The 24,671-nt window shown below is 40.9% G+C and overlaps 1 protein-coding gene across 1 annotated transcript in view; it reads right to left on the bottom strand.

Moving 5' to 3' along the window:
- LOC138106188 (sodium channel protein type 5 subunit alpha-like) overlaps window positions 1–24,671 on the bottom strand; it is a 215,865-nt gene that overhangs the window by 86,049 nt on the left and 105,145 nt on the right. Inside the window, exons 12-15 of the mRNA XM_069006337.1 lie at window positions 20,387–20,519; window positions 16,559–16,797; window positions 11,570–11,743; window positions 9,802–10,158 (exon numbers count right to left, since the gene is read on the bottom strand). Coding sequence (XP_068862438.1) covers window positions 9,802–10,158; window positions 11,570–11,743; window positions 16,559–16,797; window positions 20,387–20,519 — 903 coding nt within the window. The remainder of the gene's footprint in view (window positions 1–9,801; window positions 10,159–11,569; window positions 11,744–16,558; window positions 16,798–20,386; window positions 20,520–24,671) is intronic.

Below are 24,671 nucleotides of genomic sequence, written 5' to 3'. Positions count from 1 at the left end.
CAAGTTTGATTCTCCTTTCCTTTGCATTGTTTGCAACAATACAAAATTGATGAAGCAGATCTGTATCTGTTGGAGATTCTCCTCAGCAGTTGTGGGTCAGTGGGTTTATTGAATTTAGAGAAGTTTAACAGAGTAAGACCCAGACAAGTGGACTTTCGGAAAGAGGAAGAAATGTGGAATGGTAGCAGGAGACCAAAGTCAGGACCCCTCTGACTGCAGGAATTTCTTATAGTTCGGTAAGACCCAAAAAGGCAGGAAATTGGTATCTAATCCTGTGTACTACATTTATTTTCCAAATGCATTTTTCAGCATTTTTTCTTGGGAAGCCACAGACCGTGTTACCACATATGGGCTGGGTGGAGAAATCCAGATATGAATGCACACTCTACATGGAAAAGATAAGTTCCAGCATCTCTTAAATATCATACACCTGCTAAGAAGGTTAAGTCTGTCATGACTCACTGGTTGTTTCACATACTCATTTTAACAAGATTATTTCTAGAGGCAACTGTTAGAATGAACAGCTCACTGCTTAGTTTTGGTAAAGAAAAATAATATTTGCCACAGTTTGTTTTTTTTTTTAAACAAAAGTATAAGCTGTTTAGGAGTAGTGAATAATGTATTAAATTTGTACCACCTGGTCTATCTTAGCATTAAAACTTTGCCTTTCCCTCAGCACATGCTAGGAATAATTCTGTTGCCATTACCCTTTCAATGACATCCAGACAACTTGCACTGTGACATTAATAAAAAGAGACACATTTAGTTGTACCTACCTTTGCACACTCTTGCCCAATTAAATCTGACTCAGTGCCTTCTAGATTTTTAATAACTACCCAGCTATTAGCAAGAACTTAACCACTGACAAACCCCTACTTACACTATTAGCCAAGGACACATGTAGTATGAAAAATGGGCAACTTTACCCTACTGATGCCTACTACATCAACAGGGCTGCAGTTTTCAAAAGAATAACTTATCTCCACTTCGACTCCCTGCAATACAACCAAATCTCAACAAAGAATCCACTAGAACCTTCACAAATAAAATATGTATGAGAACATAAAACCTACATATGGTGTATCTTATTAAAAATATTTCATCTTGTCAGTAGTTCATATAATGGAGTCAATGCTTAAACAATATTTTTAGAGAAATATCTTTGATTTGGAAACACAATTAGAACAAAAGGCATGAGGATGGTTTCCAAGGGGTTGGGTCGATTGAATTAATATATTATCATTCTTCTTCCTTCATATTTCCAAGGCATTTCACACCCATGAAGGTTAATGGGAGATAGTTTTGTATTCCCTTATATATATGCCTATGGAAGAGCACTAGCATTATTAACAGATTTTTTTCTCTCTGATATATCCCAGTGACTCATTTATAGATCAAGAAGCAATATTTATAATTCTACTGATGAAAATCTGCACCAAATGCCAAAATCTGTCATGGTCCACTAATGAATCTGCTTTGGATTATTGCTTTGGGAATTCCTTATGTCACAAATAAATTTTAAAAAAAGGTCATAGTTCACTTTTTGTTTTCAGCCTCCTTTGAGCTGCATCAGAAGGAAAAGCTCACTCCTCTTCTGTATGCCAATTTTACTGGGATTTGAGCTATTTGTATTTTCAAAAATCTACCTTTCTGTGGATGAATATTGCAGGGAAAAATTGGCAGATTTTAGTATATATTCAACACGAACAAATATGATTCCTTGAAAACAGGGACTGAACCCACCTGTCCCCTAACAAGATGCAAGCTCAGATTTAGTCACCAAGTGCCAAGACTCAACTCTTCAGAAGAAACAACTGAGCCTGTAGCAGGATATAGACTCTTATAAATGGGAAGTGACAGAAAGAAGCAGACTACTTTTTATGAGTAGGTTTTGAGAGTAGTCAGTCCTCCCATCTATTTTCAGGTGCATTTCCCTCACATATCTTGGGTGAAGCAGCCCTAAACCTCCCAGATTTTAATAGACTCCAATCAATCTACTATAGAATGGCATTTTTGAAACCCAGCAGTCTTTGATGGCTCATCATAAATACAGTGAAGTTAATTTCCCCAGACTTTTTAGCATCAGCATCTGGTGTTACACATGGGGGCGGGATATATCTACCCAATAAAATAAATCATAGTTATTTATGTGGGCACGGATAAATCATACAGCTTTTCAAGCCTGGAGTGTCAGGCAAAAGCTTTGTATTTAAAGTAACCCATAGGAGGATGGAGGCTTTCCATCTCTACTAGGAGCCATCAGAGGCTCCTGGACTGATTGATGATTGGTGTCAGGATTTGTTTTTTTGAAGCACCAGATTATGCCATCTGTTTCTGGTGGACCTTTCTTTACCCCTGAGGATGTTTAATACTTAAGCAGATATAGCCAGATGTTTGCCCAAAAGCATTGACTACCTGAGTGCTCTGCATCACAGGCACTTCTCAAGAAAGGATGGATAATGGGGAATACAAATAGCCAAAACTGCTTTGGGACACAGGGACTGTTCAGGTAGCTGGCATGGAAATTACGGAGGGAGAAGCTGGGAAATGCGCTGGGGTTTAGCTGCCTCCCTCTGAGGTCTGAGCTCTCCAGTATCACACCCAATGTTCCTGCTGCCAGCCGTAGGCACAAATGAGTAGAAGCACCAAGGACAGTGACATGCTGACAGTTGTTCTGACACTACTTTGTGTCCCCAGTTGTGCTTATTCATGGATTCTGGGCTGCTCTTCTGCAAAGCCGCATGTGACTCGGGGAAGGAAGGAAACTCGTCTCCCTTACATAAGTGTCCAAGCTGATGAGACAGACTCACACCACACTTCCACTTCTCACTAATGATCCCCTGAGCTCCCTGGCTTCTTCTGGACCCTCAAACTCTCCAGCCCTTGTTGCCAGTATTTCCCAGCTCTCACTATGGCTCCTGCAGCTTTCTGATCAATCTTCCTCCTCCCCGCTGCCCCACGCGCCCTCCGCTCTCCGCTTTGCAGATTTTGTCTGTCCTGACGGTGACTGCTCCTGACATGCCTATTCTTGCCTGTTTATCTGCTGGCCCTCTCAGCTGATGTAACCAAAACACAAATGCATATTTCCAGAATGTTGGGAGCTTCTGAAAGAGCAGATAAGGTGAACAGCAGCATCCAGGACACGAGCATTGGGGTGCAGAGACAGAGGAGGGAAGGGAGTGTTCATGTAAGACTTGGGACAACCTGAACTCTCTTCAAATCTCCTATGGCTTCCCTGCTCCTTGTAAAAACCTGCTTTCCCACAGGTTTCATGTAGTTGCATCTTGTCCTCTCTTCCTTCCATTGTGTAAGACGTGGAACTGATGGATCCCAAGGAGAGTATGTGCTTAGAGGTAGAAGTACAACATATAAAGCTTGAGGACACTGCAGATCTCTACTGCAGTTTGAAAATTAAAAATCTAAACCCCTAAATGTTGTAATTTGGGCTGTCATACCTTCTTCCCAAAGCTGCTTTAATTTCCAGCAAGCAGATCTAACATAGTTAGATTTGCAATTAGAAGGTATGCAATATTTTAAAATTCCACTTCATTTATATTAATAATTAGATGCAATACAAATACTACATTTCCCTCCAAGGAGATTAACCTTTATTCACACAGTGGATGTCTTCAGTGGCCCCCATGAGTAAGTCACGCTTGTCATTAAATGCAAAAATAATTACTTGATTCAGGGCAGCAAGTCTTGCTGCAACCCTTGAGTTAAGCATTTCTCTAGGGATAGACAGTAAAAACCACAAAAATGGGGCTTTGGCATTCTAGATTTGTACATAATTTGAAAAGAAAACAAGGAGATATCTGGAAAAGTGCTATCATATGTCATCAGAGTTCCATTTTCTTTCATTTATTGACATAGGCAATCTGAATTAAAGAAGCCTTGTACTTTTTGGAGTAAAACAACCTTTCATCACCCTTTAAAAAGTTTAATGGTCTTGAAACTCCCTGGTTTAATGCTTCCTGTCTTTTAAAAGTGTTGGGGTTTTGATGTGTCTTCCCTCAGTGACAGCCCTATCATGTCAGGCAGAAATACAAATCTCCATTTGAAGACCACCTTTGACCATCCTAATATGCTTTGCTTGTCTGAGCTCTTGAAATGTAAAATTGCAATCCACTTTTACCTAGGCCTGTAAGATGCTATTTTGCTACAACTTCTGATTTTACCACAAGGGACAATGATAGTTCTCTGTACCCATTTCGTTTAAACAAAGAGAAAATCTGACATTAGCATAAGCCTCTTTCAAGCCCAGTTGTGATCATCTGAGAAATTTGCAGTGATGGAGAAGTATCAGAATTGAGTGAGACAGGACTTTATGGATACTCCTACATGAACAAATTACATGTGATCAGGGATATTTTCTGGCACTGAGGGCAAATGCAAAAGATCATCCCAATCCATATTATTAAAATTCTTCATACTCTGCACTGACCACAATATTCCAGCTGGGATAGACCCTTGCCTGTGAAGCTCCCATACAGCTGGCCAGCTGATGGATTCCCACAGGGTGGGCTACCAGTTCTCCTTCACAGGTGGCCTCATAGCCTCACTCTTATGTTCCTCAATTAGGGATCGTGTTGTTCAATTAGTGACACTCAGTAATTAGTTCTAGAAAATGCTTCATACAGAAGCAAACCCCCTGTGTTGAAGACCATGCAATCCAAATATCAGCCTTGTCTCACACATTTACATGCTGCACATTACAGCTGCTGCTTTTGTACTTTTTGTTCTGTTTTCTTGACTCTAAACATTGAACTAAAGGCAACTTTAGCAAACAAAGCAAAAAAAAAAAGTATTAGATAGATACATGGAACCCAGTGACTCCTTGTGTTACTTAGGGTCTGTTATTTAGGAAAGTGATTCAGGGCAGGAAATTGCTGTGAATTTCTTCTCATAGATTAAGCTTCACATAAAGCTGTAGTCATTTCTCTTCCCCACCCAAACAATCCTCACAATCCCAAATCTCTCTCTTGCACATCTGTCAGGCCAGGATCTGTGCTAAATGACCCTTCATCCTTCTTGCCCTTTTCCTCCTTCTAGCCCATTATTCCCATCCAGGTTGCATTGGTGGTGCTCAGGGCAACGTTCTCATGGTCAGGAGAGAGGCTCTTGTAAAAGAGCAGGGTGAAGTGGAAGCACTAAGAAGTTCTCCTTGCTCCCTTTCACAGAATAATCTCCTGGCTTGGGCTGGAAGGAACCTTAAAGGCCACCTAGTTTCAACCCTTCTGCCACAGGCAGAGAACCTTCCACTAGACCAGGTTGCTCAAAACCCTGTAACTTGATTTCTTTCTTTCTTGCCCTGCTGCAGAACTCTGTGTCTGTCAGAACAGCTCTGGTAACATATTTGATCAACAGACTTGAGCTGTTCAAGAGGGGAAGGGTGGTGAATGACTCCTAATGAGGTTCTCTTGGTGTCTGACCAGTTTGAGAATCCACTGATTTTAACCTGATGGAGGTTTAGCACGACTTTCCCAGAACGTCTCTTCAAGGATCTGTCCTACATGGACTTGTAGAAAAGGTATGTAGGGAGGCACAAACCTCTCCCATCAAAGAATGTGACATTTCTATATTTTTGCCTTTGTCATGGACCAAATTATAACAGAAAAAATACCCACTATGGCTTCCTGAGTTGTGGAAGCAGAATAGAAAGACAGGTTTCAGGCGCATTTGACTTTTTCAGAGAAAAGTTTCCACTGACTTTACCAAAGGAGATCACTTCAAATCTCATCCAAACCCTGCTGAGCAGCTCTGCTGCCAGGCACTGAAATTACCATAGGGAAACACAGGACCAGAAGGTCCTCTTGGGTCACCATATCAAGCCACATGGGGATTTCTACATCTGAGTTTGCCTCCTAGGACTGCAGGGACAAAAATAAGGCAGTTTTAGGGGCTATTTAGTCCAATATGTTTAGGTTTTTTGGGTGGTAAGATATTTTATGAGTTTGCAGACTCCATTAACCAGCTCTGACTGTAAAGGCACCTCCATGTAATTATTTCAGATGTAGATGTTCACAGTGACTGGTACATATGCTCTCAAACATTTTCTGTTGGTAAGCTACTTGATCATAACATAAATATTTAAGCACGGCTGAATGCATGACCTTACACTTTGTATTTCATAATTCCATGCATCATGCATTAATTCAATAATGGTTATGCAATCTTGCCTACAGGATAGTCTGATAACCTAGAAATTGGTGGTGCTTTCTACCTTTATGCTCTCAGAAAATGTCATCAGTATTTTCCCGAGTGAATGGACAGCAGGAAGGAAAAAAAAAAAAAAAAAAAAGAGGCTAGGACTGATCCTAAAGGAGGAATTCCATCCTTAATTTTTGCTTTTAAGGAAAGTTCTTAACATGTCATTTTCCTGGTTATAGACCCCACATCCTGACATGCTTGTGACTCCAGCAAGACAAGATTCCCCATGGAAACGCAGCAGCGATTTACCAGCTTGTGGTGGACTGGGGAGCAGGGCTGGATGTGCCATGGACATACAGGGATGTGTGAACGGGACAGAGGTGAGACAACAGCAGTGCAGAACTCAGCCCTTGATGCAAGTTAACGCACAGCAGCTCCGTGGATTTAACACTAAGAGATGTCTTTTGGGTCACACAAAGCCCAGCTGGAGCAGGAGCAAAGACAGTGAGTGCATTTCTGCAGCACATCGAGCTGTCCTTCCCTTGGTGGCACTTCAGGAGAAGCTGGCAGGAATCATGCTTCATCCTGGTGGCACTTCAGGAGAAGCTGGCAGGAATCATGCTTCATCCTGGTGGCCACCAGGGGATAAAAGGGTGGCTTGGCCAGCGTGCGTCACGCTCACCCAGCAGGGTTGGGAGGTTGTTCTGTGTGGGATGGAAGTGTCACTTTTATTCATGCACGTTGTTAGTGCCCAGCACACACAACTGTCCCCTGAGAAGTGGCTGGTGTCACATCGACTCTCACACCAGCTGACCCACCAGAGCAGGGGGCACCAGGACCTGCCCTGTGACCCTAATTCTCCTTCATCATCTTAATAATTCCCGTCTCAGTGATTTTCTTTGTTCACCTCAGTAACATAAATATACATAAAAAATAAGTCAAGCCGTTTTGAAAACTTAACAAATAGCATAATTATTCACTTAGCTATTTCAGAAGCTCTCTCTTACAAATGAAGAAGAAACTATTATGATCTCTCTGGTTTGGCTTTACCTTCTGAAGTAGCCTCAATGACTCTAAAATGCCATCTGACAATGGCAGCACGGCTTTATTGTGCAAAAAGCAGTTACACAGCACATAGTTTTCCAAGTATATTGTAAAGTTTAGTTCCTTGAAGATGATTCACACATCAGCTGACCAATCTTAAATATAGTTTCGTGTGGCATTGCACACAAATTGTCCAAGACATTTTCAGGATATATGAATACAACCCAAAGACTAAAGATACACTAAAATTCCTTTCAACAGCTGGACTGCTCTATAACACAATGTTGCCCAGGGCACTCACTAACTTTCCCAGCTTTTCTTCCAGCATTCCTTTGAATTTATGTTAGTGAGGCTGGGTAAGACCTGCAAACTGAACCACTGAACATACCACAGAATTGCAGTGGTTGTAACACTTTCAACACCCGTTTGCAGACTTTACAGGAGCTCAAGAGCAGGTTTGCTCCGTGATTCTCAGCCTTGCAGTTGGGAAAATGGCCACAGACACCACTGTAAGTACTGGTAGATGTGACAGATAGAAGTATTTAATTTAGATGCATGTGCAGATCTGCTACATCAGAAAAAATGCTGTAAGATTTCCTCCATGCCTCCAGAGACTATGGAGGCATGTAGAGTTCAAATGAGATACAACCTCAGGATAATATTCTTTATCAGAACTGACTCTTGAAACTCAGAGGAGGAACAAGGATCTCAGCAAGTTAAAAGAGAAACTTTGCTGGCACAGATGGCAATGGAGTTACACGTAAAAGTTTTCACACATGAGTATTCTTATTTGAAAGGGCTCATGGTTCTTTTTAGCTACCAGAACTTTTGGGTCTGATGATGTTATGCAAGTAAGTAAGTTGGTGAGTTCCATCTACTCTTACTGAAGAAAGCAACAATTTTGCCAATGCCAGAGGAGTAAGATGACCTCCTGTCTACCTGATAATCAACATCATGAAATCTCCATGTTGGCACTGGATGAGTCCCATGATTCAGAATCTGTTGTTCTTTTCACCACCTTTATCACCTATGAATAATTTCCTTATTTTTTTTCTCTGAGTGACCCAAACACAAGAATCATTCCTATTTATGTCTTTGCCACAGACTTACAGAACTGTTGGCTGAAAAGAGTAAAGCTAGCACTTTTGCTTTCAGCTGACCAATAACTTCAGCTTAATCATGCTGACAGAGCTTTTCAATATCTGGTTTTACACCTGGGACAGTCTTTTTTTTGAGCACTGAAGGTTAAATATATGTAGATAATGTTAATGCAGTCTCTGCTGAGCCAGATTTAATATTTAAAGAACTTATGCACAGTTAATATCTAAGGGTATCAGATGTTGCTAATTCACATCTTTTAATAATCCATGAATATTTCAAATGTTAACATTTTCCCCAGAATTTAACACATATTATTTCCTGCTTTCACCATCATATACAGAACACATTACTTAATGGCAGGGGGAGATTAACTTTCTAGGTCTCAGACTAAACTCTCCCAAAAGATATAATAAATAATTATTTTTTTCTAAATACAGAAAGTAATATTTTACCCTAACTCCTCTAATCAAATTTAATTCCAAGGAAAATTTATAGAAATGATAAGTCATAGAAAAAAACTTAAATAATTTCCCACTTTCTGAGTAATCACAGTTTAATCTTTTGACTTTTATTAAAAAAACCCTAAAAAATATAATTTCCTCTTGCAATCAACATTTTCAGTGTGAAAATAACTATTAAAATTTGAGTTAAAGTAAACAAAACAACACACTTTGCTTTTCTACAAGCTCTTTCAAGAACTTTTCTACCCCAGCAGCTGAGAACCAAAACATTGGGTACTTAAAAGGAAAACAACCACTAAAAGCAATCGGAAGCAAAACCCAACATTTTTTTATAGCAGCATCTACTATTAAACAACTCCCTACATAAACAGTGAGGCCATTAGAGCCACAATGTCAAAGATGCTCTGTAAGCTGAACAGGCAAAACATTTCCACAATGACTGAAAGCCAGCAAAGCGCTCCTTAAGATGTCAACAGGGAAATATAATTCAGTCTTAATAGGTTCAGAGCTTATGTAAGCCATGCTTATGGGATGGTCTATTAAAAAACCAGCAAGTGAGCCAGTGACATTGCTGTAAACAAAACCTGCAGCTTCCTAAAACATGCAGGCTAAAGACGTTCGAAACTCCACTCAATGACACTGTGCTGTGGTAAGGTTTGTGTGTTCTGGGCCAGAAGGGAAGGGAAATAGAAATATGTCCCAAAACAGGGACAGTTGAGGTGATATTCACAGTTGTATAGAAAAGAAATCAGGAATGCCTTCAGCCCCATCAACAGCCTAAGAAATAAAATCATTATGATCAACCCATGGTGCCTTTCCTCTAGTAAAACATCTGCTCTTCTGGAAAAACCCAGCAAGCCCTCATTCCCAACTGGTAGTGCAGTTCTGTATTTGGGATAGGAGCAAATTTCTCTTGGTGACAACTTGGTTCATTGAATTAAAATCATGGAGCAATGTGAGATTTGCCATTTCTGGGTTAAAAAATGGTACATTTGCACACACCCACCAGGAACGGAAGAAAAAGAAAACCATCTTGAGAACTCACCACCAGGTTTCCTATCACCATGACCAACAAGAAGACAAGAAGGCACAGTGGCTGCCCAGCTACTTCCATACAGTCCCACATGGTCTCGATCCACTCTCCACACAAAATTCGGAAGATGATGAGGAACGAGTGGAAGAAGTCATTCATGTGCCACCGTGGCAAACTGCCAGTTGTGCTTATCTTCTTCACATTGTCCAAGTAGCTTTTCCCAAAAAGCTGCATTCCTACCACAGCAAAAATGAAGACAATAATGGCCAGCACGAGAGTGAGGTTACCGAGGGCACCCACGGAGTTACCAATGATTTTAATAAGCGTATTTAAGGTCGGCCAGGACTTTGCCAACTTGAAGACTCGCAGCTGTGAACAGAACATAAACAACAGTGTCAGCTCACAGAAGCAACAGCCATTTCAGCCAATGAATTATTAAAGTGAGTAAAACGTGGAAGATGTTAAATGCCTCAGTGTGTGTGGTACAAGGTGATTTTAGCCATTAAACTTCCTGTTAACCTCATTACTTCTATTAATAAAACATCAGTTGGGCTTCTCGGATGAGAATTAAGTTTTCCAGAGCTATGCTCTGCCTGGATAGACATGGATAGACATGGTTTTAATGACACATTCCCCCACTGGTGGGGAAAGGATGGAAGGATGAAATCTATTTCTTAGTATTTTCTTTTGTGTTGCTTTTGCTCCTCAAAATAAACAGCCTGGCAGGCATCTGGAGAGAGGGGTTTCAGGTTTGGTCCCACAAAGAGAGAAGGAATTCCTCTGTGCCTCAGAGCAAGCCTCAGTCAGATGCTATTAGCTGTTAGTTCCCAGGGTGAAAATCACCTCTGTGCTGAGGATCACACAGTCTGTGCACAACACACTGCCCACTTAAGACCTATTTTAAGGATGTAAATGGTGCCTAGCCCTTGTGCTGTTTTTTCAGCTGAAAGTTTAATTTAAGCCCTATTGAAGCAAGATTGCTCCAAAAACTGAAGGGAGACGCTTAAAAAAGTGATGGAAAATTTACACTTTTGAGCAATGCAGAGAATTTTGAGGGAAAAAAATTCTGGAAAGTGTAACCATAAGGGTTTATTTTCTTGATCTTTAAAACTGTGAAGCCGTATCATGGCCAGAATGATTAGCATGGACATCCTGGTACATGAAGTGCAACACAAATGTCAAGCTGGCAAGGAAAGTACTTTTCTGTTCCAGCATGTTGCCAGTCTTTCATTAACAGAACACCACTATCCTCTGCTTAACAAAGGGGCTGACAGCTAAGGAGTTCCCGTGAAAGACAGATGCTATGTTATGCTGATCAGTTCTAGAAAAAAAAAAAATCTCTCTGTGAATAATTCAAAGACATTTTCTTTTGACAACATCTGAAAGAACAGTGGCATGTTTATAATATAATTTAGGAATAACAGTTCTGAAAACAACAAGTTATCAGCTCTTGCATTTCTTGGGCTATCAATTTTCTGCTGTCTATGCTAACAGGTGTACAGGTATAAAGTGGCAGATCTTTATTACAAATTGGAATTCAAGTATTTTAAGTGTGCTACAAGTACCTGGCACAGCTAGAAGGAATCAAATTATGTTCTCATTTACCCTGATGTAAATCTGGAACAATTCCATTTATCCCACAGCCTGTAATTAGTGTCACATACTGTTCACCAGTTTGCAGCAATTATAGGCAGATGCGTTTTTAAGAAAATATGTTGCATTCATGTCAGAGTTTATATGTAATAAAAAAAGATGGGTGAGAACAGAATAAGACCATTACCAGTCGGAAGGAGCGTAAAACAGACAGGTTTCCCATGCTGGACAAACCCAGTTCCATCAGGCTTAGAATAACAATTATGCTGTCAAAAATATTCCAGCCCTGCTGGAAATAGTAGTAGGGGTCAAGGGCAATTACTTTGAAGATCATTTCTGCTGTAAAAATCCCAGTGAAGACCTGCAGAAAGAAAATATGAAGTCAAACTAACCTTTTAAGCACAACTCCTTGCTTGTGGAGTTTCCACTCACACAGGTGAACCCAGAAGAAAGCCAGACACATTTTACAAACAAATACTTGCTTTTTTTTGGTGGCTGACTCTTTATGGCTATTACAGTTTTGTCTAGTCTTTTCACAATAATACCTGATACTGCTGCAAACTTATAATGACATCTAACTTCAGGATCTGGATTGGAACATACATTTCCATCTCCTTCCATCATCTGAATAATCACAGTGGTAAAAAAAAAAAGTTTAAAAAAAATGTGTAAAGGTGCCTTTTATAAAGGTTAAATCTATTCATTTCAGTGGAGAAAGCTAAGTGAATGGAGAGTGTGTGTTAAGGGCTATTTGGGTTGCAGTGTATCTGCTGTAGTATCCCTTTTCATTTAGTTCTTATTATCAATAGAAGGGCAATGCACACCTCCAGTTATTTTGAGGTTATTGCTGGCAGCAGAGATGATTAGAAACTCTAATTTGAGTCTTGGTCTTTTTTTTTTTATTTTTACAAATAGTCACAGCAATTTTCTTCTCATTGCATCTTGGGAACACATTGGTTATTTATGACCCAGTTCAAATGTCATATGGTGGAGGTTCTAATTGGAATATTTTTCTTTAAAACAACTCATAAATATTACCTATGAGGCAGAGGGACCATAGAAAGGAAGGCTGCTGACAACAAATCCAGTTTTAATAGATTCCTGTAAAGTATCCCAGAGAATCAGATTTTGTCCTTTTGTATGCCCTGCTTAAGTAACATTTTAAATGCATAGTGCAATGCTACAGTCAACTTAAAATGACAAAAGGTGAGCACCAAGTTTGTCATATACTGTTTTATTTTCATTTCATATCCTAGTACAAGCTGCCCAGAGCTTTGTGTTTCTGGAAAATTCTGAAATTTCTGAAACAGAAATAGATTTGCAGAAATGGATAATTTCTGTAAAATTAAAGTACATGGTTTTCTGTGAAACCATCAACATTAATGCACTTTGTTGGTCAAAATAGAAGGGGGAATCCAGAGGTTATGTACCACTAATATGAAGTCAAGGAGAAGTGTTTTCCTTCCAAGAAGCTGAATATTTGCAAGATTAGCCCAGCAAAATTGATCAGCTCTGAGCAACAGAGATGAGACACCCAGTAAGATGTGAAAAGGAAAGGTTAAGATGATGAAATTATGATATTAAGGAATACAAATAAATTATCACAGTTTGAATTTGAGCAGTGTTTGGCTTTACTCTCTAACACTTCAGGAATTAATTATTCCAAGTGGCCATTTTACACAATTCCTTATGGAAAATACCTTCTGTTTCTCCTCAGGAAAATGATACCTTGGATTGCAGCAATACCTCAGGATGTAACAACTTTCCATCACCACCTCATACCAGGAATACAACAAACAACCTGTCTCATATTTCTAATTAGCAAAGAACTTCTGAGTCATAGGGGTTAGAGCTACCAAAGATTCCCACCATAATGCTCACATTTTTCCTGGGACAGAGAACAAGACAAAACTGGATGTCTGTGAAATTGTATCCAGGGGACTGCCTCAAAAACTACGAGACCACGCTGCACACATTATGCAACCCTCTTGCTGAGAAAATGACTCAGGAGGATCACTTTCTTTGCCTGAATCATTTTAATCAATAGCCTTCTGAGAAGGAAATGTCACAGCAAGACAGCAAAATGTCTGAGCCTTCCTGAAGGCATCAGGAGTCGTGTATGTGTGCACCAGCCACAAGTTCCACACGGCACCTGCTCCTCTCTGCCAGCACAAGGGGCTGGGTGTTTCATGGGATAAAGGCTGGAAAGGAAACAAGTAGCTTAACATCCCACTGGCATTAAATATGACAGTCCTGATGTGGAGCACTTTGTCTTAAAAAAACCCGAACTTTCAGCCATTTAGGCTTTAATGCTGCATAATGGTACCTCAGCTTCTAAAGGAAAACAGGAATTGAGGGAATCTTGCTCTCTCCACTCTTTTTTTAAGTGGTGGCACTGTGTGGGCAGATGAACTCTGTACACGTGCTCGGCTGGCCTTCTGATCACATTTGGAAATGTTGATTCCTCTAAGTGATGAACTAAAGGGGCCTGAAAGCAGCAGATGCTGAACGAAGTAGATGGACAATCACAGCGGGGGAGCCCCAGTGACTGGCAGATCCAGGGAAAGCAAATTTATATTCCATTTTCATTCTTTCATTTCTTTCAGAAACATTTGCTCTGAGTAAAAAAAAAATGTCAAAGGCCTGCCCTCTTTAATATTTCCCCTGTTTAATGCTAGCATAATCACTCAAAGAGGGTTAGATGTAACGGGAAGACAGCCAGCCAGCCAGCGTGGGGGCAGAGGGGGGGCTGGCAGTCTGCAGCTTAGGGGATGCAGTCACCTGGCAGCCTGCCTGGAGCTGGGACTCCCTTCCCTTTCATAGGGAATTGCAAAAAATGTCAATTTTCATTACAAATGACTTTGCGAAATCTTCCACAAAATGGAGTTACCTTTCTCTGACCTGCTCTACTCACAATTAATCCAGTTATGGGGGGGTTTAGTAAAGCTGGCGAGGGTGAGCTGGGATGGTCTGGGCTCTCACAGACCCAAGCTGGGATCTCAGGAGAAGGGGAGCCCCGAGCCGTCAGTCTGCTACAAAAAACACAGGCAGGCTGTTTTGCTTACTTTATACTTCAGCACAAAGAAGAGAAATAGCTCTAGGCAGTGCTAAGAAAATCACAGTGAGATTTTGCCTTTTCTTTAAGCAAAATTTTGCAAAATTTGCTTTGTAAAATTTCTCTCTCTGAAAAAAAAAAAAAAAAAAAAAAAAGTGTCTCTCTGCAGAATTTCTCTGTCTGCAAAATTCCTGTCTAATTTCCTGATGGCACCTGGCACAGCCCTGCTCAGCCCTGGCAGGTCTGCAGGAGCCGTGTTGGCAGCAGGGATGTCAAGGGCTAGTGTTTCACTGCCTGTGGTCTGCAAAGGGGGAAAGTGATCTGCCAAAAGCAGAGTGAGGAGCAGACACCTTGACTATCCCAAGTGCCAGGGAGGGTAGTGGCAGCTTTGCCACCTGCTTTGATGGATACTCGGGTGCAAAGGAATTTTTTTAAGTCATCTTAGAAGGCTACAAATAGTTGAGCAACAAGAAGGAATGCTGGCTGCAAAGTGAAGCTGGATACAGTCCTGTGAGATGATTTCCAAGCTGTCCTTATCTACAGATTTCTGCAGAGAGCAAGAGCATGGGTTTGGAGCAAGACAGAGCCAAACAGATTTCTGCTTAGCACAACAACAGAGGGAGATTTGCCAAGACACATCAGCTGAAAAGCTGGAGACAGGTCTCACAGTCTAGGGGAATAACCTCAACCTGCCCAAGGAAGTCCAGAGCTAAAAATAACAAGGACCAGGGTAAAGGAAAAAATCCATATGTGGCATAACCCATATTCTAGGACTGATACAAAATGCCTGGTTAATACAACTACCTGCCCAAACCTGCCAGCACGGGATGCTTCTCACTAAAGGCAGGTCTCTCATCTGCAGTGTCTCTGTGGGCTCCCACCCTGGTCAATGGTTACTGCAGTCACAGCCCTACAGGCCACAGTTCACCTTTTCCAAAAGTAAATGTCTTTACAACATCACATTAATGGGGCTTAAAATTGTCCATTACTTTCCATTGACTTTAAAGGGAGACAAGGACAACTGGCACAGAGAGACTCCAACGCTGTAAATACCTGAAGTTAGGTGATGTGAATCCAGCTTTGAGATACTGCAGCCTTTGTTTTCACAGAAGTAAAGAGCTTTTTTAATCTCTGCTCTGAGCTCCTCAAATGCAAACTTTGCAGCATCCACCTTCCAGATTCTCCAGATCACTCATGTTCCTATAGGATGTTTCTGCTGCTACCACTAGGTTTTAGGGGAAATTCACCATGCCATAGCTAGATGGCCTGTGCCTTTTCTAATTCAGGCTTTTCTAAAATTAAAAGGATTTTAAACACTAAGTTTTAAAGCAGTAGTGTGTGGTAGCTTTTAAACATAACTCAGAGAAAGATGATTAAAGAAAAAGCTTCCACTTTGGGGTAAGTGCAGAATTTTAGTGGCCCTCTGCATCACAAGTTGTATCACATTGCCCTTGGAAAGGCTTTTCTGCTGTCCCTGCAGCTTGGCTGTAGACTGTCACTCTGCTTTTCCTTGGAGAAGTGTGGTCTGTGCTTGCTTTGCAGCTCTACAACCATCTGCTCTGGCTTGCACATTAAGTTTCCCCTCAAAGCATCAGCCATTCTTTGCTCCATGTCCCCTCCACCCTGGGGTTTTCATAGGACCCAGCACACGCAGAAAATGCACTTCAGGCACCTTCCAGCATAGCTATCAACCCATGATCAAACACAACTCTATTTCCCTCAAAGATCTTGCCCTGCTTTTTTTCTGTAGGTTTCTTTTTTAATGTAAAAGTCATTATTAGTCACCAAGAACTGCTGCCTTTTCATTGCTTTACCAGAAATCCTGAATAAAGCTCATTAACCTTTCTCTTATCTCATTCCCTTAAACAGGTATCTATCAGGAACAGCCCCAAAACATGGCTTTAATGGTTACTAATAGCATTAGAATATGTTAGCTTGACAAAAATAGATGCTTGTTCCACATTCAGTTCTCTTCAGAAAGAGGTGGTCATGTGGACTTGCCCGACAAAGCAAAGCAATGCTGGCAGTGTATCAAAATGGGACATTCCCAAGTCACAGCCAAAACTTTAAAAAGTAGGAAATGCACCCCTCAGGTGGCTCTTCATGTTCACACTGACTTACCAAATTGCCTATGTACAGCATGTAGTCAAACTCCTTCGTCATCTTGTAATGCTCCAAGGCCATGAAGAGCGTGTTCAGCACAATGCAGAGGGTGATGGTGAGGTCAGTAAATGGGTCCATTACCACAAACTTGACAAATTTCTTGATTAAAACCCAAAGCGGGCAGCAATCCCAAATGAGGAATTTAACAGCAAAGTGGTTCCAGCAGGGAGGACATTTCTGGTGTGATTCCTCAAGCTCTAAGTCACAAGCAGTAAAGTCACAGTCAATTCACACTGAGCTATATGACAAGAGAACACTTAAAATGACTCATAACACAGAGGAAGGCCCACAAATTACCCCGAACTTTTTTCAGTGATAAAAATATTTCTGTCCTAACAGGTTGGCAAATTACACACTTTGGGGTTTTAGCCAGTTGACCTGCACTTAGCAGACAGTGACCTGTTCTGGAAGTAATAAACTTTTAAAAGTGTCACAGGCAAAAAGTGAGAATCACACTAAGTATGTGAAGTCCAATATTATATATAGGCTTGGATTCTTATGCTGTTTTCCATTTTGCCAAGTTCAAATGGATAAGAATACACTATCTCATTTAACATAGACTGGAATACCATTTCCAGGTCACACTTTCAAAGTATCTTAAGAAATACCTTTTAAAGCAGGTAAGAGATGAAAGTTCTTAAATCCAATATTTAGAGCTGATTTAAGTACTTGAGAACCAGAGTATCCCTGGTTATCAACAGAGTTGCTGTCCTCGATGTGCAATCCAAAAAGGCACTAACTATCTGATTTTTCTGAAAGGCCCACATATAAAATCAGGGAGCCCATAAGCCAGTTTGAAAATGCTGCTAAAACTCCAAGGTGCTTTTTAAAGGTGCTCTTAAAATATTGCCTGTAATACAACTTTTACATGCTCATTTTACCTATGCACAAAAGAACTGAAATAGCCTCCTAAGTATAATTTGTGTTAAAAGGTGAAAAAAGAAAAGCCAAAAAAGACAGTTAATGGCTAAAAGACAATGATCAGCAGAATTGCTTAATGCTTTCCTATTCTGATTCCTTTATGGGCATGGAATGCTCTATTATGGTTTTAGTCTATATAATTAGAACCTGCACTGATAACAGGAAAACTTCAGCCAAGGCTGTTATTGCAATCAGTTCATAAACAGCCTCCTCTCTCAAGGCAGGAAGCATTTGGGACAAGGGGAAATGGCCCCAGGCTGTGCCAGGGGAGCTTCAGATTGGGTATTAGGAAAAACCTCTTCACTCCAAGAGTGATTAAGCACAGGTGGAGTCACCATCCCTGGAATTGTGGACGTGGCACTTTGCAATGTGGTTTGGTGGGCATGGGGGTATTCAGTCAAAGGTTGGACTTGCTGATCTTGGAGGATTTTTCCTCAGATTCTGTGATTCTTTATCCACTTTCTTCAGAGGACAACAGAACTGTGGTATTAGGTGTCTTCCAGCAAGCTTTCAAAATATCAGATGGTGTCCTAAATGCAAAGGTTTTACCCAAACATCTGTGCTGTTCTGACATCTTTGAGAAATCAAATCGCTCCCAAGAGATGACTCTTTCCAGCCTCCAAAGAGAGGGCTTACAGGTAAACCCTAAAATTATGTAAGAACCACAGATTTCAATGCAAAATCCTAATTTATTTATTTTTTTTTTAACTTGCCTCTGAAAGCAATAAAGGGTTTAGGGCAGTCAAATCCTTATGGACCTAATTTTCCAGGTAAATCTAGAACACATAGATGTATATCCTTATTCTTCACAACATAAGCCCATTTAAGTCCAGGTTGCTGCTAAAAGGGTCGGTTTCACCCTTCCCAGCCTCAGCCACATGTTATTTCTCTGCCCTTTTGCCAGCTTTTGTGATCCTGGACCTTCTGAGTGAGCTGGTTCTGCTTGTTGATCCAGCTGAAAACCCATCATACAAAGTGCAGGAACACAGCAAGAGAAGGAGGAGGGTGTGACTGTCCTCTTTTGGCAGTGATGTGGCATGAAAATGGTTTAAATCAATTAAGAATCCACATCCTTTCCCACTATAGATCATCTCTGGAATACACAAAATATCTATTTAAAAAAAAAATCTGCAAAAGAAAAAGTAAAATTAGCCTCTGTTTTTTCTGCTGCTGTTAAAAAAAATGGTCAGAAAACTACAATCAACATTGTGTTGGAGATGTTTTTCCTCTTATTTTTAAATTTAAAAAGAAATAGGTCCTTTCTTGTCAGCAAGGCTTTGTAATGTCTGGAAAAAACAGGCAGCTGTTGGCTACCCAAGAGCTAAGAGCAGAAACCAAATAAGTAAAGGGGAAGGGATTTCTGGTCCAGCTGTTTCAAAGTTTGGCACAATCTTACAGCCATGAATATGGTTAAATCCTGTGTCATACTTAATTCTGATTTGATATTCATTGTTAACAAGTATTCAATTTCAGTGACTAATAAAAGTCCGGGAGTAGGAAAGCTTTGATGAGGATTTCTTCTATATAGAATGATAGAATAATTTAGGTTGGAAAAGACCTCTAGGATGATTGAGTCCAGCTCTTATCCCAGTCCTGCCAAGTCCACCACTAAACCACATCCCTGAGTGCCATGTCCTGAGTTATCCTAGTCTGGATGGTCTCTATTTCTGTGGTATAAAGGAATAGAAAAATACCATTAAATAAATAAGAAGTCCAGAAGTCCAGGCCTTTTAGGCATTCTTAACACATTACAAGAAAGCAAATCAATCACAAGTTAATTGCTAAAAACCCCACAGAAAACAAGTAAAACCTTTGCAGACTACATTAAACACTGAAATACACCAAGGCAATTATTTCTCTATTAAGAACACAACCCTTTATTTATCCAAACACAAATATATCTTCTGGCCACAACACTGCTGAATATAACCATGGGGAGGGTAAAAAGCTGAGGAAGAGGAAGGGCTTTCTGGTTCCACACTGGGCTATTTCTAGTTCCTCTCTGTAAGGCATCTCTTAGGTGAGTCCCTCTGTCGTGCCTTGCCTTCCTATCCATCAGCCACATAGAGAATTAGGCTGCAGGAGAATCCACAATTTCCCTTGCTACACACCATGTTCTCGACTGACTTTTTCTGTGTTCTTAGGTGCTATCTCCTCTCATCTCTGTTTGCTGTGTAGGAGACACGAGAAAGTGTAGGAAGCCCTTCCATGCTACAAGATTGGGAATGTGGGGTCTTGCTCTGACTTGTCTTGGTGAGAGGAAATTTGTGAGAGGAACATGCAAAGTTCCTGTCTATGGACACTCAGAAGAGGAAAATCCTCCTGCACCTCGTGAAAAGAGCAATGGAAAAATTTGTTGAGAAGTATTTGCATGGTTAAAGGGGTCCTTTGAGCATCCTTGAATTTCACGTGGGACTCAAACACGCTGCAGTGTCCCTGTTGTGAGAGACTTTGAGACTTTTCTCCCCTACAGTTTGGACGCTCTGCATGTGGCTGGTGACTGCACATGCCAGGATTTCCATCAGCTCCAGAGAGATGAGACACAAACAAATGTAAAGTCAGTCACCCAAAACCAGGCTGGTACTCCCCTACCCTGCACTGTGGTGAGCCCTGTGTAAATCTAACACCACGACAGCACAAAATCTTAAATCTTACAGCTCCAATTCTGATAATATGGCTTTTTATTTTTTGTATTTTTACAAGTCCATGGGTAAGATAAAGATTATATTGCCTCTGTTATAGGGGTTGCAATAACTATCCTTAGTGCCTTCTTTCAAAACGATATCAGGACATTTTGTGTCACTTTTTTTCCTGCCTTTTAACATGGACGTGGCTTTGAGTTGGGAAACTGAGGATGTCTCTTACCTTCCAGGGCACTGGTGATGATGCTGACAGCACTCACTGCCCTCTGCCTCTGAAAGGGCTCGTCCGAGTGGTCCACTGAGGGCCGGTGGGGCATTAAAAGCTGTTTCTTGCTTGCCTCATCCGAGGGGGAGGTCTGTTTAAGGAACACACTGGATCAGCACAGTAAAACCAAGGCAGATACTGGGTAGAAATTTCAAAACTGCCTAAGCATTAATTTTCTCATCTGAAGAGTCCAAAGCTCATTGACTTCTGAGTTAGAGACATCCTGACGGGGCACAGCTTTTGAAAATGGCACTTTGAGCAATTTTGGAAAATTTGTTCTGCCCTTTACCTTCATGTAAACTGTGGGTGAAAATCAAGGAAGGCTTACGATGCCAGAGGAATAGCAGTGCTGCTTTCCCATGCTCTTTGCTTGTGAAAGAAGGCCAGCTTAATTACATTAATTAATCTATTATTTCTGAAATGTGTTAACTATTTAATTATACAGCTAGGAGAGGAAAAGGGCGTGGGTAACAGCTCGATTACAGACCTCTGATATCATACCAAGCAAACTGACTCCCCAACACATGTTTTTTCTTGTTCTGAAACACTGCCAAATCTCAGGAACATATTGTCATTGTGGTGATCTTTGGTGTTACGGATTCTGAAGCTCCATAATTAGGGGAGAGACTTAGCTTCTTTTTCTCGGGAAAAAATAAATAACCTAACCCTTGTTCTCATATTTCTCAAGGAAAAGCTTAAAAAAAAAAAAAATCCCAAAGAAATCAAATACCAGAAAAGCAGAACTGCCAAACTGTCTTTGTTTAATGTCTCATTTTAAATTAGTTTTATGCTTTTTGTAGGCTTGGGTTTCTGAAGTCAGACAGAAACACAGTACAGCTGAAGACACACACTGCATTAAACACTTAATATTGTCAGCTCACAGGAGCAAGATGTTAAGGCTTCTATTATTACAAGCTCCCACTTCATACAGAGAACAAATCCCACTTGGTTTACTCCTCCAGATCCCATCCAGGTGGAAAGAAAAGTGGTGGTTGAGGTACAAGAATCTGGGAAAGCCAGGTTCACCATCATTCTCTGTCACAGACCTCCTGGTTGAGACCCTCAGTTTCCCAAAGTAAGTGTTTCACACCCCCTGCCCTGGTCCTCCAAGCATCCAGGCTGTGAGGTCTGAGACACTGTGTAACAAGACAGGTGTAGACAGATGGATCCTGATGGCTCTTGCATTATAGCTCAAGGAAATGGGAAAGGAGAAGAAATCCCTACAAAGATGAGAACCCCGGGTTTATGCAGATATCAGACTAGCTGCTTTAGTTTCTCCACAGACAAATGAGCTACAGGAATTAGATTGAGTCTTCTGGATCTTCTCATCACTTGGGTCTGAAGTGGCCCTGACCTCCCTGATCAGCTCCCGGGATGCCAACTGAGATGTGCCATAAGCTGCAGTTCCACAGCTCTGCTGTTTGTGCCCAGGGACCCAGGATCCCTCCTCTTCACCACTTCTCTACCAAAAATGCTCTTCAAGAAAGGCAATTCCATGAGAACAGCAAGAAAGAAAGCTCTACAAGCTGCCTTTCTGGAGTGTGACTGCTTCAGGGCAGGGGGTATCCCCAGAAAAGGGCAAAGATGTTTGGCCACTGGTTGACAATGAAAATTGTAACCAGGATGCTGGTGCCATGTCACTTGAAGTACTGCAGTTAAAAATACCAATCACTGCAAGACCAGAGAAGGATAAAGATGTTTAAAGCAAGCACTTAAAACATTAGCTGGCTCAGGAAAGCAGTAATGCTTCAAAATGGCTTTTTTCCCCCCCTAAAATGTCCTTTTTTAAAAAAACAAAACAACTCAGTTGCCTCATTGTCCATTGAGTTACTGACAAAGTCATCTCAAAAGGAAAGTTATAATCAGAAACTCTTCAAAGAGAGTCCTACTTGTGCACAACAAGAAACACTCTCTCCTTGGCTTAGGAGCCAGGGAATACCAGGAATGGTGTTTCAGATGCATTAGTTCACTTGATTTCCTTCACCTCAAAAACATCCAATAAAAACCAGAGAAACAACAAATGTTTTATTAATGAAGAAAGCATCTACAAAATTGCATAATCATTCACAGCAGCTTGGAATACATAACAAATACATGGTACCAAAAAGAAATAGCTAGACAGGGAGATGAAAAACAGGAGGGAGACAAATTTTTAAGTAGAATAAGTTAAAAAAAACAAAAACAAAAACAAAAAGGAAAGGCAAAGAAAAAGAGAAAAAAAACCACAAACCACAAGTTTGCCTCTCTCTGTAAAATGGAGCATAAGAAAACCTCAAATTTCAAATCCCTCTGGATTATTTCACTCTTTTTAAGCTCTAATATCTTCCCATCCCGACCTAGAGCATAGGATGTACCAGTAACATGTCATCAGACAACCTCGTTCCCAAGAGTCCTTTAGCTGAAAGCCGCCTTTTACTCACAAGTGTAAAGAGGTAGAAAGTCAAAGGAAAAACATTCAGAGGTTCATTCCTCCTATTTTCTTTTATTTAACTAAACCAGGGTACTGAAATGTCCAAGTTAAACAGGTTTGGCACGTCTTTCATTAAGGAAACAGCAGGGAGTGGACTTTTTTCCTAGGTTTGACATGATATTCCCAACCCAACAAGCTTTTTAAGTCCCACTACTTTTGGTTCCAGCCCCTGCATCCTCAGTCCTGCCACGTGTGTCACCAGAAGCGATCCCCAAGACTTCAGGAGTCCTTCTGGAGTCAAGGGGACTACTTTGCAGCCATCCTTCACCTGCAAAGGGTATTTCAGAATGAAATGGCTCCTTCCTTCCTTCATCTCTGGAGAGGTGATGGGGTGCAATTTGCTGCTGGCAAAGGGTACCCTGTGTGACAGCCACCCACTCGCCCAGCAGTGTGTGTCCCCCTGAAGGGTGGAACCCCAAGCCCCTGGTCCCTGGCACCAGGCACACAGCAGAGGTCCATCCCTAGAGCCAGCACACAGAGTGTGGCAGGCAGTGCCACTGGGCAAAGGTTTGCCAACAGAGCAGTAAATCCATCACGCAGTCACTTTGCTGTTTAGTAGGAAGAATTTTTCCAGGAAACATTTCCCTCCAGGTGAATTGCTTAAAATTATTAAAGCTGCATAAGGAAGTTGATGAGCTTATGCTCTGTGTAAAAAATAGATGTGTGTGGGTTTGGGTTTATATTATTATTACTTATTTCAGAATAGAGATTGCTGACATTCACACAAGGAACTGGCAGCTTTTGCACTGTGAGACAGAGAGCAGTTCCAGGAACTGGACAAGCAGGTGGCATAAAGGCTACTATCATCTCTGAGAGAACACATATAGGCACAGTTGCTCTTTGCTCTTATATTCCTCTAGAAATTAAGCATAAAATAACAGCAGGCTCCACAGTTATGCAAGGAGTCTCCCTAGGATCCAGATGAGAAATCACAACGGAGTTAAACACAGGCACCTCCAGCAGGACAAGATTATTTGTGTTGCTCCCTGATTGACTGGAAATGTTCCTCCTTTGGATTAGCTAAATTCTATAGAGACAAATACACTGTTCAGTAATTTACATGTGAATGAGGATGTATAACAGAGTTATTTTTTTCTTACTGCCTACAGTTTTGAACTATGTCTAAACTATTATGGGAAGATGGGCTTCTACATAGCAGAGCTTTTAAAGACCGTTTCTGGGAACAGGTTTAGTTTTCCTTGTACACTTAAAATTTTTTCAAGCAGAGGAAGAGGTGGGCAGGCCACACCATGTACAACGGACCAAATTAAGGCATCAGCACAAATATTTAACAAAATTGGAGGACATAATAGAGCACAGCATTAAAAAGAAGCCATTTAATTTTGGGGGTGCTTAACTATTTGAAGAGATGTGCCATAAACTAAATCAGTTTGAAATATTTGTACCAAATCTGAGTGATTTACACTTAGGATGTACAAAAGCAAAGTCTGAAATGAGCAGGAACCAGAGCTGTGGTGACAACTCTCGGTGTGACAGCATCAGAGGGCTGGGTAGCTTTCATCCACATTACTCACTGGCGGATTTTTGGATGACTTATTCTGTTGACCTTTATTTCTGAACATGGAAACTGCTAACACTTTCCCTTTTCACCAGTCCTGTGGCAAAGCAAGAAGTGAAAGAGAGAAATTCTACCTCAGGGTGGTTTTAGACTCAACAAGAAAACCTCAAACCAATGTGGTCAGCAAAAGCCTTTTATGCCTAGCTGAAACAAAACCCAAGGTCTTTTCTTTTTTCTTTTTAAAAGAATATCAC

Source organism: Aphelocoma coerulescens, chromosome 2 (genome assembly GCF_041296385.1).
Source record: "Aphelocoma coerulescens isolate FSJ_1873_10779 chromosome 2, UR_Acoe_1.0, whole genome shotgun sequence".
NCBI classification, from domain to species: domain Eukaryota; kingdom Metazoa; phylum Chordata; class Aves; order Passeriformes; family Corvidae; genus Aphelocoma; species Aphelocoma coerulescens.
This window is presented reverse-complemented; position numbering and strand designations above follow the sequence as displayed.